General features: G+C 35.5%; 1 protein-coding gene across 4 annotated transcripts in view; it reads right to left on the reverse strand.

Moving 5' to 3' along the window:
- Positions 1-243: 243 nt before the first annotated feature.
- Positions 244-17,474, reverse strand: part of ACAP2 (ArfGAP with coiled-coil, ankyrin repeat and PH domains 2) — a 178,488-nt gene continuing 161,257 nt past the window's right edge. For 3 of the 4 annotated variants that reach the window (XM_032171944.2, XM_032171943.2, XM_032171939.2), the window contains 4 exons: positions 17,238-17,347; positions 14,642-14,752; positions 11,335-11,396; positions 244-4,956 (listed from right to left, as the gene is read on the reverse strand). In XM_032171944.2, coding sequence (XP_032027835.1) covers positions 4,856-4,956; positions 11,335-11,396; positions 14,642-14,752; positions 17,238-17,347 — 384 coding nt within the window. In that variant the 3' untranslated portion in view covers positions 244-4,855. Of the gene's footprint in view, positions 4,957-11,120; positions 11,397-14,641; positions 14,753-17,237; positions 17,348-17,474 lie in introns of those variants that run through there. The other variant, XM_058426159.1, reaches the window with a different exon arrangement.

Genomic DNA, 17,474 nt, shown 5'->3' on the forward strand with positions numbered 1-17,474 from the left:
CAAGCTCCTCCCCCCACCCCCCCCAAAAAACCCTTTTATCTTTTTGCCAATGAATTAGGGGTCATAACAGCTTCGTGAACAAAGAGAATTATATACTTAAAAGATCCAAATGGATTTCTTGATTGAAGTAATCAGCAAATAGGATGAATGTGGATTTGAAAGGGTTGGAAAGAAATACCTTAAAAATAACTGTTGTTGACAGATATGTTCACAGTGTATTTCACAAGAAAATGTAAATCACCATGAAAGAACTAAGCCAGAGGTGAGATTTTTATTGACTTATTGTAATTTTTTGGCATACAAAGTACTTAATCAAGTATATTTACAATTCTTACATAATGTACATTTTAGAATAAAGATAATGTACTTTGCTCCATTTACAATGACAAACTATTGTAAAACTACATTCATGAATTAGATACAAATCCTCTACATACTAATAAAAAGTAAATGGACTGTTGGTTATACATTCTTTAAAATATACCTTTTCACAGGTAGCAAGAAATAGTACATGTAATAAGTCTTTATGACTGGAATGATCCAGAAATATCACAAAGCACGAGTAAACACATATATAAAAGTAGCTCATCATTTCCAAAAGTTAACCTTTAGCCTTTGTGTAAAATAAATGGTGCCAACAATCTATAATGTAGCAAGCTTTCCCTGTTTAATATCCAATGGAGGGTGGGGAGGGTGAAGAAAAATAAGAAAAGTTAGCAAATAAGACAGTGAAAAGACCAATGTAGAGAAAAGTTTATGTAATCAAATCTTGCTTTGTCTCCACATTATCACATTTTAAGTGGATAAATTTATGTAAACAGAAAAAGATGTCCACAAAACCGTATCTGTAGATGTCTTTTGGAAGCATCAAGAAATTGATAAGTATGTGGTGAATTAAAATTACTTCTCTAATGTTTTGCTTTCATTAATGTTTGTTATTGCAAAAATGTAAAATTTCCTACAATTTTGTCTTCAAATCCCAAACTAGCCCTTCAAACTTTAATCCAGGTTCTCCAGCATATTTGGAGTCTTTGTTATCAAAGCACAAGGAAAGCTGGCATTCATTATCAGACTTCGCTGCTTTACAATGATTTCAAATCATTTCATGATACAAATAAAGTGCCTCTGACTGGTGGTCAGTCAGACCTGGGTAATGGTGCCAACTCTGCCACCGGCTAGCAAATCAAGTGACCCTGCTCTGTAAAACAAAAGGAGCACCCAAGGATCAAAAAAGCAGGCAACTTTGGAGCTCTTAGATTAAGATCTCAGAAATCCTACCGTGAGAATCCAGTGAGATAAAGCAATGCCAAGTACACTGAAAGTGGCAAAACAGTATACAAAGGGATGTTTCTATATTTTCACCTTGTTTCATTACACTCATTTTAATTGTGAGGAGCCCTGAATCCAAAACGGGTAGTGACGACTAGTCCAGTGCTCCTTCTGCTGCATCATGCGGTTCTAAAGTCATTCTGCACATACAATCTACAAAGATACATCATTTTTCCAGCTCATGTCCATGGTCCAAAGTGATATTATACACAAGTGTTATCTGACAATATAAGAATGATCTGGGAATGTCTGATTGTTCAAAACGGTAGTAAATTTAGTCTTAAACACAATTTCATTTACTGCGACCATACTTAACATGCATAAAATATTTTTTAAATACAAACTTAAATTGGCCAGATTCTGAATGTGTATTTTTTTCTTTTTCAAAATGCACTCATGAAGAACCAAAGTTCATACTCCAAATTAAATCTGTATGTCTGGAAAAGTAACCAATCAAAGTTCATTAAAATATACAGTGAAAACCGGTAAAAATTAGGCAAACACCATAATCTAATGAATATCAGGAAATTTCTGAGTTTCTAAGGATTGTATTAAAGGTAACTTTTTAAAACCTTAGAAATCTTAAGCACATAAATGTTATAATGAAGCATTTGCAAATAACTGCTCAATTACTTTTATTCTAGCTCTAACATGATATTGCATTTTATTAACTCTTCATAGTGCTGCTATTCTTATTTTGATATTAATCTAACTTTTAAGTTAGTAAGCTAATGATAATGAGCTAACAGATTAATAATAAGGAATAAGAAACTAATAATAGCAGATAAGTTATGGAAAGAAAATAAAAGGCCAATCACATTGACTAATGAAGCCCAAAAGCATGATTAACATTGTTTAAACTACGATTTCTTATAATGCACTGAATAATTCACAGCATAACATAATTTAGATTTGTTACATACCATATAAAAGCTAGTAGTTGACATGGCTAAATTCACCTAAGAGACAACCTACCTTGTAACTATTAATTTAATTTAAAGCCTTGCTGTTTACTCCATCACTTCTGCCAAATGTAGTCCAAATTGGGTCTCAGCATATTCAAGAGATCAAGCCACAGAAATGTGTATTTGTACTGCTAGCCTCCCTGCAATATTAAAGATTTTGATTTCTCTGAAGATATTCTGAACCATGATCATCTTTAAGGCACTTCAAATACATTTCTCACCACTAAATTTAAGTAGATACTAATTACTGCCACATTAACAATTCATCACTTAAGCCACAGGAGGCAAGAGTCTCATAAGGAATTGCCTTCACAACCACAGAGATTCCAGAGGTGATCTGAATGGAGCACGCACCAATGGCCAGATCCAAAAGGAAAACTACCTAGACTTCCTCAGATAAAGGTCAGGATCTTTAGGAATTAAAACAGGAAGGGATACTATAAAGGAAAAGTGAGGTTTTCTCTTTTTCTTTAACATACTTCTTTTCTTTGAGCTTCTTGGTCAAATAATTTCAAGGTACACGCTAATAAAAAACTACAAATCAGATTTTTGCCTTTAGTGAAGGTGCCTAAAAAGCCAGATGATCTATGAATTTGAGGTGAAACAGTAAAGATAAAGATTTAATGTTCCTGTTATTGTCATAATTAAATACAATGCTGTGGAAGTTAGCATTTCCTCAGAAATAATTCACAAATATATTTTTATCTTTATCTAACATATAGTGACTATTACTAAATAAGCATTACATGCATGCAATTTGGCCAAATTATGGAACCTTTTCTGTAATGTGAACTTATTTCAATATAATTCCTGCTTGGCTAGATTCTGATTTGATGTTTAATCAACTTATAAAACTCTAGTGACTGGGAAATGTTAGAAAATTTATCTACAATTGGATCATAAAATTTTTATATATTTTAAAACCTCTTATTTAGAAAGAGTATCAATAATATCATTTACATATAATTTCTAAAAGAAGAATAAACTTAATTGTTGACAACAATGGAAAGGAATCAAAAGGCAAATTAGGCTGGGTGCGGTGGCTCACGCCTGTAATCCCAGCACTCTGGGAGGCTAAAGCAGGCTTGATCACCTCAGGCCAGAAGTTCGAGACCAACCTGGCCAAAATGGCGAAACCTGTCTTTACTAAAAATACAAAAATTAGCTGGACATGGTGGCGGGTGCCTGTAGTCCCAGCTACTTGGGAGGCTGAGGCAGGAGAATTGCTTGAACCCAGGAGGAGAAGGCTGCAGTGAGCTGAGATCGTGCCACTGCACTCCAGCCTGGGTGACAGAGTAAGACGCCATCTCAAAAAAAAAAAAAAAAAAAAGCAAATTAATTATTTTATACTTGTAAGACATTTCAAAGATGGAATCAGACTAATTTGTAGCATATAAATGGTAATATGTTTATCCCTAACATTTTGGAATTCAGGGGTCTGTGAATCATGTAACCGAATACTAAAGCTATATACACAATATAATTTAAAAGAATGTACACTGTGTACAAGTACACAAAATAGATGTAGAAAAAATAAACAGCAATTTATTGCTATATATTTTAGTATTAACTACGAATAAGTGGGGTTCTTTTTCTCCTTTGTACAGAGATTTTTCTTTCACTAGGAGCAACAGCAAAACTGTATCTTTAAAAGGACAAATTTCAAATACAAAAATGGCCTACATTATTTTATAAATTGATTTTTCCTTTGAAGTTTTGATGAAAGCATAATTTTGTGACATTCAAGTAACCTTTAAGACACAGTTTTATTCCATCGATACATCTGTCAAGGTTTTGGGGAATCAACCCAACAATGAAGAACTACACATTTTGAACTGGGGTTTTTTTTGTGTGTGATTAAAAAAAAAAAAAGAGCTTCTTTTTGCTGCATAAAATAAATCTAAAGGACTGAATTATGGTCTACCTGTACAGCCATTATACATACATACATTAAAGTACTGGACAATAACCTGTCATCTAAGAAGTATAACCGCATTTATGAACAAATGGGGAAAACACATTCTCTGGTTCTAATAAACCATATATTATGTGTATGAAAGCTAGGTTACCAACAACACATAAACACACACACCTATTTCTGAACCACCAAAGATCATCAGGGAAGCTAAAGAAAAAACATATTCTTGAGGCAGGCAGGACAGTTGGCTCCCACTTGATGAAGACATGCTTGACTGAATGATCCTGGGCAAGATGCGTGGAGGAAAAAAATCAATGCTACCACCCATTGGCAAAAGAATCATTTTTGTCTAACCTCCTATCATCTTGTAACCTAGACATGGCCTAAATCTAGACTGAACTTTTATCTACAGAAACAGCCCTTTAAATAGGCTTTTTTAATAAAAGAGGTCCTAAACTAGGTTCCTCTCCAACTACTAGATAACTATGTTTTAATTTATAAATACATGAATGGGTACCTTTTTTCCAAGCCTTTCAATATCTACCAAAATTAAGTAGAATCAAAGCAGTAAAAAATTGTGAATTTTTAGCTGTATATATTAGGGGGTCACCAGATTTCATATTTTCCCATTTAAAAAAAAAATTCAGAATTTCTGTGAATCTTGCTGGAAACGATTTAGTTTCTCTGGATTATTGGATGCCATTTGGGAAAAATCACGAAATATGTCCTGGTAAGTTTCATCACCTGCATGAAATAAAATAAAGACACTTTAAACATTTACACAAGTATTAATAAAACAACATTCATATTTATTACTAGTACTATTTTATAATTCATTACATTAAAATTTTGTTCAGATAAGCATTTTTGGAAGAAAAGGGGCAACTAAAAATAAATGCTGAAAAATTATGTAATGAAAGAAAAAAAAAACTATACCTGAAAAAAGCACCTCAGATGCAGCCACAGAAGAAAGCTCAGAGTTAGAAAAGAGCAAAGATGCAAGTGTTTTAAAGCAATGTAAAGAAACACGTTTATTAACACATGAGGGGGAGAAAGAGTCATTCTAAATGAGGTGTAGTAAATGAGACTTTCTTTAAATAAATATTTCCCTTGATAAAGGCCAAAAGAAATGACTAAAACCCAATACTAATGTTTTGGATGGATGCAAGTTATTAACAAGACAAACTGATAATCAGGACAAACTGATAATCAGATATGGAAAAATAATACTATCTTTTAATTAAAAGCAATTTTAAAAAGTAATTTTTTACTCAAACTTTAATGCGTAATTAAAACTAATGCACCTAATCCACTGCTTACTAAACTCATAAAATAAAAATCTAGCTGGGTGCAGTGCCTCATGCCTATAACCCCAACACTTTGGGAAGCTGGGTGGGGGGGTGGGAGGAGAATTGGTTGAGGCCAGGAGTTCAAGACCAGTCTGGACAACATAGCGAGACTACGTCTCTACAAAAATTAACAACAAAATCCTAGAAAATGGCTTTAAGGCCAGGCGTGGTAGCTCATGCCTGTAATCCCAGCACTTTGGGAGGCCGAGGCAGGCAGATCACCTGAGGTCAGGAGTTTGAGACCGCCCGGCCAAAATGATGAAACCCCGTCTCTACTAAAAATACAAAAAGTAGCCAGGCGTGGTGGTGAGTGCCTGTAATCCCAGCTACTCGGGAGGCTGAGGCAGGAGAATCGCTTGAACCCGGGAGGTGGAGGTTGCAGTGAGCTGACATCGCGCCACTGCACTCCAGCCTGGGCAACAGAGCGAGACTCTGTTTCAATAAAAAATAAAAAATAAAAATAAAAAAAAGAAAATGGCTTTAAAATCAGTTTTGCATTTAAAAGTTGGGTTTTTGTTTTACTGCAGGTCATATGAGCAAGAATGCTATGACAAAATGCAAATAAATACCAAGGACATCTGTTAAATTAGAAAAATAAACGTGTATATGTACAAACATGTTTACCGTGAAATAGATTATAGATACTGATGTTAATTCTGACCAAATACCATTTTGTCATGAGAAACTAAATATACACACACATACAGATCAATCCCTCAGACAAAGGAATCTTATTTTCAAGATAAATCATTGATCATGAATGCTTCCTGCTAAACATTAGCCTTATACACAAATGCTTGGCATAATTCTGTTCTCAAGATTTCAACCATAAAATACTGTTTTTGATTATTATTGTAACATTTTATAATTATCTCCTATAAGATACCTTGCATCCATCTTATAACACACTCATTGCTACAGATGTTGTTAATAGTGCAGTAAGTTTTGTCAGTTTTTTAAAAAGTGAGATTTTTGAGGCAAGAGATGTCATACCAAAAGCTAGAGAATTAGAAAAAAGTTGAGGACAGGAATAAAGATCTAGTAAAAAGGTCTAACAGCATAAGCCAAGATTTTTGAATTAAAAAATGTTACTACTTTTGGCCCGGCCCGGTGGCTCACACCTGTAATCCCAGCACTTTGAGAGGCTGAGACGGGTGGATCACCACGTCAGGAGATCGAGACCATCCTGGCTAATACGGTGAAACCCATTCTCTATTAAAAATACAAAAAAATTAGCCGGGTGTGGTGGTGGACGCCTGTAGTCCCAGCTACTCGGGAGGCCGAGGCAGGAGAATGGCGTGAACCTGGGAGGCGGAGCTTGCAGTGAGCCGAGATCACGCCACTGCACTCCAGCCTGGGCGACAGAGCGAGACTCTATCTCAAAAAAAAAAAAAAAAAAAAAAGAAAAAGAAATCTAATACATTTTAGTCACTTTTTGTGTTTAGTCTAGGTAAAAAGCAACTTATTAACATCTCTATATAGTTTTCATTTAGCCCTAGGAATTTATTCCTGACCTGAATCAATCGATTAAACCTAATCAGTCTACTTTAAAAAGAAAAAAATAGTAAGAAGAGATTAACAGGTGGCTGAGAGTAACATCTAACTCATATTGACATGACTAAAATAAAAGGATGATACGTTGGAACAGCTGGTAAGACAATCCAATTATACCCATGGTTTCGTAAAAGTTTACTTCCACATCAAAAGACAAACATTGCTACTCTCATTTTAACCATTCTAAAAGATAGAAAATAAATAAAGAGAGCAACATTAAATAGCAACAAACCATATAAAATATTTTTTCTAATTTTTAGAGGTTGAATTAAAATATGTAAAATATTTATTGTAAACATTATAAATATTTTTAAAAGACTATTTAAACTGGATAGTCTGGAATTTTCCTTTCCAAGAAAGTGTAAAGTGCAGATTATAATACAAAAATACCACAAAGATTTTACCATTCAACACTAGAAGTAACTTAAAAGGCACACATTATACATTCAAGAAGAAATAGGAAGAAGGGTCTAGCAGACGTTAATACCAAATAGTCTACAGGTAGCACCAGATGAGCACTGTTAAGTATTACAACAGTACAATGGCAATATATGGCTTCTACTATTAGCAATGCATATTTTGTATAACAAGCTATGGAACTTTTTAAATGGTTTCTCCGTTTTTGTTTTTAAATCATCTAGTACCTATTACACAAGTATATTTTAGTAGAACCATTGTACCATGCAAAACAAATTATAAGACTCAATTAAATGCTTCCTTGAATGAAAGTGTTGGTGCTATTATAATCATTGGTTTCACTGACTGAATACATTTAAAAAGCATTAATATAATACAAAAGGAAGTTGCTACCTACACATACACACACAAAACTTTTTGTTAACATTTAGTTTCTAACAAACCTTAATTAATGCACTGTTAATGTACCTTTCTTAGATCTCAAAATGTGTTGTCAAAAGCAAATGTTCCAAGAACAATAGTGACCAAGATATTTAATACAGCTAACACAAATTGAACTTCAATATGATTTTTTAATATTTAAATATAATTTTGATTACTTAGAATTTTTCCCAAGGCAAATATAATTTGTCTACATCGCAACACATAAACAACAACCCAGAATATGCTGCCATGGAATGTTCCCAGAAATACATTTAACAGTTTATTATAAATGGTAAACAACTCATTACTCAACATTTATAATACTAAGCATATTCTTTAAACTTAACCACATTCTATTCCCTTCAGACAGTTAACTTTTCTATGTGCCTGGACAGCTCTGAGTTTTTAAAATGCAGACTGCTGTGTTTCCACTGACAGTTTAAATTCATTTTTAATTTTTGGTATTCAGAATATCTACCACAACAGCAGTTATGATGATTCAAGAGTTTGCTATTTTGCTCTTGAAATGTACTCCCCTCATAGGGATGGCAGCATGTGAGACCCACCCCCAGGTCATCATATATGCATGACCTTACCCCTTCTGGGTTGCTAACAGCTTACTTTCATAATTACTTAGATCAGTGATTCCCAACTTGTGCTTGCTACATACTCACATAACCCGAAGTGGGTCCCTAAAGCAGTGATGATTCTCAACTGGCTGAGAGCCTGCCAACGATCAAGAAGAGTCACAGAGCCAGAGACTGTGGGAACCACCAAACCGGTTTCCAATAACTGAGAGAAAAGTGTGCTGTTTCCCTCACCCACCCAGGTCTCCTAAGGGCTACAGGGACTGCCAAAGAGAGACACACCTTCTTTTGAAAAAAATATGTGCTCTCACATCACCCCATGCAAGAAACAGGGAGTCCCAGGTCCCTAGGGTTGTACAGATAGAAAGTTCACAAGTGGGGTTTCCTAGAAATAAATCAGTGATTGCCAAAGATTACATCTGAATCTTTTAAGGGATAAGAGCTCTTCATTATCAAAAGATTAAAAATACCTGCATTTAAGTTACCCAGAGTTCTGAGGTTTTCATTCTATTGCTAAGAAAACCAAAAAAGGATCCCAATAAAACAAGCAACCAAAGCATTTGATAGAAAAATGTACAGTGATAAGCAGAGGAAAGACAAACGGCCGCTGCCTTAGCCGAACATACCTGTCTCATAAAGGAAAAGAACAGTAACCAAAGAGCAATTGCTATGCCATTTCACCATGTCCCCTGTCTAAGCATAAAATCATCCTGCTTTAAATATTAGGCCCTCTGAATGAGTTAAAAATCTAACCCTTCTCAAGATGATCCTCAAATCAGAAAAATCTCAATTTTATTCTGATATACTATTTCCAGAATTCTGATCTATTTTTTAACCTCTAAACTAGAATGTGAGAATGGTAAGAGAGCTTTTTTAAAATGAGGCTTTTTTTTTCAAGTTTTCATTAAAATAAATTGGAAAATTCTTTTCTATACATTTTAAGTTTATGTATATATAAACTCAAAAATGACAGTGAAAGACATCTGAATGCTCCTAAATGATGGCGGCAGAAACCCAAGCAATTTGGGTGGAACTGGAAGTGGCAAGAACTTAGAGGCTCTCTCCTTTCAAGCTTCCCAACTCCAGAGAAGGGCCGACCACTGACCACCTGGCTAATCAGCTGGGTGAACATCAGCAGACACCGTAAGGAAAGAGCAGCTAACCAAACATTGAAGTTAAAAATTTCACAGGGAAAATAATTGTTTAACTTAAAATCTTGAGGTTCACTCTTCTCTCACAAATATCAGGTCATATTCTTTAAACAATTTTTATTTTAAAGTGCTTAAACATAAAGGCCTCAAAAATGGCCTAGTAATACTATCAGTTAAGAATATCTGTTATAAAATTATAACCTATTTAAAATCTAACATTCAAGTTTAAAACAAATGGGTGAAATCCAGAATTAATGCTAGAGCTTCACCCTTAATCAGCACGCACTCTTACATCTTGGAACATCATGAGCCGCCTAGTATTGTATGATCCATAGGATTAAAGTGGGACACCCTAGATTAGAAATATCTAGCTGAAGTGCCTCTATTCTTAACGTTCTTACTTGTTCCATATTAAATTAGGCCAAAAATAAGCAGTAGTAAATACGGTCCTCTGAGGAAAGAATGGCCTCACATTAACTATATATTAATCTCATTAAAATAAATGGCTGAAGTACAGAAATTTCAAAATGTATTTAAACAGGAAGAAGAGATGATATTACTAGGTCATTTTAAAAATAATGTATCAATATTCATTTTTAAAAAACCAAACTTACTCATTGCAAACAATATTCTCAAGTATTTTAGTCACGAATTCATGAAATTTTTTACTAATGTGTATATAAATTTAAAACAGACAGATGAGTAATTTATATACTCAAATTCATGAAACAAGAGAACCAATAATTACTCTCTTCTTTGTGAAGAACGTCTAATCAACGTGTTCTTCAAAGAGAAGAATCTGATATTTCTTCCTTGACATCTTGATTCAAAGGTGAAAATTACTTAGAATGAAACTTGAGGTGATCATGAATCGAAATTTCTCAAGTAGAATAAATCTACTTTGCCATCAGGTGCAAAAAGTATTGTTCTAAATACTTCCGCTTATCTAAGAGATAATGTACAACTGCCTGGAGGCAAAGCTTTAGCTTTAGATAAAATGAGACCTTTGCCCTCAGCCTTTCAAACTAGCTCCACTCACATCATGGACTTCTCCACCTGGTGAATTTTCATTTTAAATCTTCAACTTGCTTTTAGATTATAGTACAAAACTCATCAGTAAACTTTTTCTTGGTATTTTCCATACTGGCTTTTTATATGCCAGACACATGGTGATTTTTTTTTTCCCTGAACGTAATTTATACAAATTCCCTGAATAACAAAAAGAAAACAATTTTGTTATATTCACTTGACAGCTAAAAAGAATTCCAAAAAGAAAACAACTATTTTGCTGCTGTAAGTATATAAAGAATATTTTTACCATTCCATTCACTTCACTGGAATGTATATGGAAGACATCTGTACAGCAAATAAAGAAGTCAGCAGCCAGAGTGAAATAGAGCAAGTCAATGTGTACTGTCATAGGAAGAGTTACGAATTTTTAGAGGCCCGGGATTAGCCACCCAAGGATTCAGTTAAGTACAGTACAAAGCTAACAACTCACAATTTACAAGTAGGTTATAAAAACTCTATAGTATCACATTAGTTTGCTAAAGAACTATGAATCTTCCAGTTGTAAACTGATAAATTCCTGAATGCATTTCTTATACTGCATTTCAGTATGGTTATTAGTAGAATATTGACCTGGCTGTCCATAAAGTCCTTCTGATTCCCGCATCTCTTCATTCATTCTTGCTAAACGCAACCTAAAAATAAATAAAAGTGTTTTAGATGACACTATACAATATAAATGTCATAAATAAAGTCTATAAACAGGTAATACTACATGTACTAACGTAATTGTGTTTTATTTGCCATTAAAATAATCTGGCTTTTAGTTTATCAAACCCAGCAATCTGAGGTACAAAGATAACTATCTCACTTTCATACAATTCTCATGAAAAAGGACAATAAAAATCTTCCGACGACTGCATTTTAGCTGTACTGCAGCAGCATCCCTGCAATACCTCTAATGGCTTGCCTCCTCCAGATGCCTGACAATTCCTGGCTCTTACAGCAACCTGTCAAATTTTAACTGCCAACTGTTGAAATTATTGCTTCTATAGTGCAGAAGTGAGAACCTGTCAAAAGTTCACTCTGGCTCACCCTGAAGTGAGGTAGTTCCAGACATATAAACAGCATGTGTCGCCTCTAAATACTGAGAATATATTTTGATATACAAACATTATAATAAATGACTATAGGTTATCAAGAATTTCCCAACATTACCATATTGCTTATACATTCTTTTTAGGTTATTCATCTTGGCAGCAGATGACATGTAGCACTAGATTAAGAAGCTAAGTATTTCCTTTAAGCAACATTTTAAAATAGGCAAATATTGTGTTTGGTACCCCTCTCCTACTCTGTACCTCTCGCCTGTCCTTCTGGGCCACCAAATTTCCACTGCCTTCTCAGACCTCCATCACCCTCTTCTGAAGTGTTCTCTCTGGCAACTGCATGTGTGATATGAACTTTTCCTATCTTCAAAGTTCCACAATTCCCTTTATCTTCTCTCTCAACCACTGTGTGTATTAACAACAGTTCCACAAATCTTCCTTTGGCATTTGGGTTTTCACAGAGGATGCTTACTTACAAAAATTCTTAAGTGAAACTGAAGCACTCACACAAAGTAAAACAAGAAAATCTAGACGATTTGAGAACAGATTATTTTTAAGGGAAGGGTCCACTGCTATATAGGTATTGCCTGGGAAGCTGCCTGCAGAGCTTGTCTCTCTATATCATTCCTATCTTTTCTTTAATAACTTGTATTTCTTCTACTGTAAATCTGTAATGATTTAAGAGTTCTACATTTTCCTGCAATAGCCTCCATAATAACAGTAACCCCTCCTGTGGGGAAAGGATCTGAGAAACTATGTTTTGCTGTTTTGTTATTTTATTTGGCAGAGGGGTGACATATGAGAAGTCAAGAATTCTCCGTAGGAGCTCAGGACTGTGGATGGATCTATTTCTTCTCCAGTGATGGGGGATAAGCAGTTATGGGCTTCATTTAGCCCAGGATAAAAAGAATAAGTGACAATACAAAATATGCTTGAGACTTCCTACATAATAAGGTATAGGTGATGATTAATTTTCTGAATTCCATGTGTAATAAACTACTTTGATCTGAGATGTAAATCAAATTAAGACCTCAAAATTATTTAAAGGATCACATTAAATTTTATTCAAACATTCAAAAGCATGCATTTTAATCTTAAAATTAATCAAGTATTCACATAATTTTTTTTTTTTTTTTGAGACAGGGTCTCATTCGTCCTCCCAAGTAGCTACGACTACAAGTATGTGCCACCACACCTGGCTAATTTTTAATTTTTTGTAAAGACAGGGTCTCGCTATGTTACCCAGGCTTTTCTCCAGCTTCTGGGCTCAAGCAACCCTCCCACCTCAATCTCCTGAGTAGCTTGGATTATGGGTGGGAGCACCTAGCTTTATGTGAATAATTATTTTTAAAAACAAGCACAAATTCCTACCACTGCCCAAAGGTAATGGAACTTCACAAATTACTAATATCAATGCAACTATCCTGCCTACAGAATTAGAGAATCCTCTAATTCTCGAGGTAGTAGAATAATTATCTGTTACTCTAACAATCCCAGCCTCTGCCCTAGTACTATACAAAGAGATAAAGAAACCATTTTAGCTGGGCGCAGTGACTCATGCCTGTAATCCTAGCACTTTGGGAGGCCGAGGCAGGTGGATCACCTGAGGTCAGGAGTTTAAGACCAGCCTGACCAGCATGGAGAAACCCCATCTACTAAAAATACAAAATTAGCCAGGCATGGTGGCGCATGCCTGTAATCCCAACTACTCAGGAGGCTGAGAAGGGAGAATCGCTTGAACCCAGGAGGCAGAGGTTGCTGAGCTGAGATCGTGCCATTGCACTCCAGCCTGGGCAACAAGAGCAAAACTGTCTCAAAAAAAAAAAAAAGAAAGAAACCATTTTAAAGAAGTCACTGGTTTTCTGTTTCTGTATCAGGCAGTATAGCATAAATGGCTAAGAACATGGGTTTTAGGGACACAATTCTTGGTTTCAAATCCCAACTCCACCACTTACTAACATCTCAAATTATCTATGGCTTGGCTTCTTTTTCTATAAAATGAAGACAATATTAACAATATCTTCCTCATAGAGTTGTTGTGAGAACCAAATAAGTTCATGCATTTAAAGTGTTTTAATACACTTAATGTGCTTAGAGAAGTACATGGCACAAAGTAAATACCAACCAACTTCGAAGTTCACACAATGCACAATGCTATGTTAACACTTTGTGCAAGTACAGTTGGCTGTCCTTCTCTGCGGGTTCAACGAATCACCAGTGGAAAATATTCAGGGGAAAAAAGGCAATAAAAAATAACCATACAACGATTTTAAAATACAAATAATCAACCAGGCGCGGTGGCTCACACCTGTAATCCCAGCACTTTGGGAGGCCGAGGCGGGTGGATCACCTGAGGTCAGGAGTTCAAGACCAGCCTGGCCAACATGGTGAAACCCCATCTCTACTAAAAATACAAAAATTAGCAGGTTGTGGTGGATCACACCTGTAATCCCAGCTACTAGGGAGGCTGAGGCAGAAGAATCACTTGAATCTGGGAGTTGGAGGTTGCAGGGAGCCAGTGCACTCCAGTCTGGGCAACAGAGTGAGAGTCAGTCTCAAAAATAAATGAATAAATACAAATACAAAACACTATAGTATAACAACTACATAGACAGCATTTCCATTGTATTAGGCATAATAAGTAGAGATGACTTAAAGTATATGCGAGGAGGTATGTAAGTTATATGTAAATACATACCATTTTATATAAGGGACATGAGCACATATGGATGTTGGTATCCACAGGGTCCTGGAACCAATTCACTGTGGATAACCGAGGGACAACTGTAATTCACTGTATGGAAATAGTCAAGTAAAAAGGAAGTACTTACAAGGTGACTATATCAGCATTGGCCGCTTCCACAGCTATGCTCAAAGGGTCTTTCCCTTCTTCATCAGTGGCATGTTGATTGGCACCTCGTTTTAGGAATAAACATACCTGCCTGTTTAAGAAAACAGCATTTTTGAGATATCGTCGATAAGAAAAAAATATTAGTATTCACCTTAAAAAAAAAAGTACTACTTAAGTAACATTTTCATTAGGAAATTCTTGATTCATTCTAAAAATATTAATTGAACACTAACTCTACTAATAAAAACTTACCAAGATCAACATTTCACAAGTCTCAAGGTATTTTTGCATACATTATCCTATTTAATCTGGTGCTATATAGATAGCATGGTGGATATATAAGTTGTGGTCCCTATCCTCAAAGAATATCATAAAAAGGCCGGGCATGGTGGCTCACGCCTGTAATCCCAGCACTTTGGGAGGCCAAGGCCGGCGGATCACGAGGTCAGGAGATTGAGACCATCCTGGCTAACAAGGTGAAACCCCATCCCTACTAAAAATAAAAAAATAAAAAAATAAAAAAACATAGCCGGGTGTGGTGGTGAACACCTGTAGTCCCAGCTACACAGGAGGCCGAGGCAGAAGAATGGCGTGCACCCGGGAGGCGGAACTTGCAGTGAGCCAAGATCGCACCACTGCACTCCAGCCTGGGCAAGAGCAAGACTCCATCTCAAAAAAAAAAAAAAAGAATATCATAAAAACATGTGCACAGGTAATCTATAAACCTAAATGAAAAAAAGATCACTCAAGGTCATTATCTGAAAATGAAGAAAGCCAAGGCAATGTAAACTTCATAATAATGATAATACAACAGCAAAGAATGGGAAGTAATCTGCTTGCTGTACTTGCAAATATTCATTACTTGAATAAACTGAAAAAAAATTTAAAATATGAAAGAATGACTAAATGGAGTCTATGAAATAAAATGGAAATAATTTTGATAGTTTAAGAAGAAAATAATGACTGGGCAAGGTAAGCACCTGTAATCTCAGCTACTCAAAAGGCAGAGGTAGGAGGAATCACTTGAGGTCAGAAGTTCAAGACCAGCCTGAGCAACATAGCAAAATGTCTCTAAAAAAAATTTTAAAAATTAGCCGGGAGTGGCAGGGCATGCCTGTAGTCCCAGCCACTTGGGAAGCTGAGGCATGAAGATCCTGAGCCCCAGAATTCAAGGCTGTAGTGAGCTATGAATGTGCCTATGAACAGTCACCACACTCCAACCTGAGCAACATAGTGAGACTCCCATCTCTTAAAAAAAAAGAAGAAAATACAAAGGATGAGTTAAGTACTACCTTAAATACTACCTTTTTTAAGTGTAGAAAGTTTAAACGATGAAGTTATCTGACTGAATCTCTTTGCTGATAGAAGAAAACAAGCCATGATAAAAATAGCCAGACATGGCCGGGCGCGGTGGCTCATGCCTGTAATCCCAGCATTTTGGGAGGCTGAGGCAGGTGGATCACCTGAGGTCAGGAGTTCAAGACCAGCCTGGCCAACGTGATGAAACCTCATCTCTACTGAAAATACAAAAAAATTGGCCAGGCATGGTGGTGCACACCTATAATCCCAGCTACTCAGGGGGCTAAGGCAGGAGAATCGCTTGAACCCAGGAGGTGGAGGTTGCAGTGAGCTGAGATTGTGCTACTGCACTCCAGCCTGGGTGACACAGTAAGACTTTATCTCAAAATAAATAAATAAAAAATAAATAAATAAAAAAATAAAAAATAAATAAATAAATAAATGAAAATAGCCAGACACAGTGGCTCACGCCTATAACCCAAGCTACTAGGGGGGGATCGCTTGAGCCTAGGAGTTCAAGGCTGTAGTGGGCTATGATCGCACCACTGCACTCCTGCCTGGGCAACAGGGTGAGACCTTATCTCTAAATAAATGCAGATGCTATTTTAAAAATATTTTAAAATAAGAGCTTCTTGCTTATCTGCCACATAATAATCGGATACCCTGAGATGTCTTATTAAGAAACAAGCGTTTAAGACACAAATTTTTCATACAAAGCCAACATTTTCTTTCATTTATACTTCCTAATAATAGAAAGTCAATTTTCAAAGCTTTATTGTTCTGTGAATCTTACTATCACTCCAGAAGACATAATGTCAATAACCCAAAGTAAGAATTTAGTTTAGAATTTGACTTTAGCTACCCTGTGGAAAAACTAAAAATTACAAAGTCATCAAATTATCTTTAAATAGGTTATCTGTGTGCATGCTATGGAAATAATGTATATGTACATACATACATAAACACAAACATAGGCTTAAGTTGTCTGACAAAATCACCACAATTTTAATAACAGAGAAAGTTAAGTACTAAAACTGATCTATTTAATGACAAGTTAAGGTCAAAGTAAGCCTTGAAATTTTCGTATCTGAAAACCAATAGTAGCTTTTTCTGAAAGAGACTTTTTTAACTTTCAAATTCCATCATGACAAAATAAGTCATGGAACACATCTCTTTACAAACATTACCTGAAAACTTTAACCTGAGAAAAACTAAAACATTAATTCAAAATAATTTTTCAAATAAAGTCTCCGTAAATATTAAAGCACTGCAGTTACCCTGTGTGCCCTAAGACGGTGGCATGGTGCAATGGTCCCCGCCCTTGGACATCTCTTTGGTTGACATTAGCACCATTCTGTAGGAGGAACTCACACGTCACCAAAGAGCCCTTAAAGGAAAAAAGAGGATGACTATAGACAAAAGCAAATAACAAGAAACAATACATTTCTTTTTAAAAACAATTGGTCTTCTTTACTCAAATAGCATTTCCATTTCCTTCTCTCCAAAACAAAAAA

Source organism: Hylobates moloch, unplaced genomic scaffold (assembly GCF_009828535.3).
Source record: "Hylobates moloch isolate HMO894 unplaced genomic scaffold, HMol_V3 SCAFFOLD_13, whole genome shotgun sequence".
NCBI lineage: Eukaryota > Metazoa > Chordata > Mammalia > Primates > Hylobatidae > Hylobates > Hylobates moloch.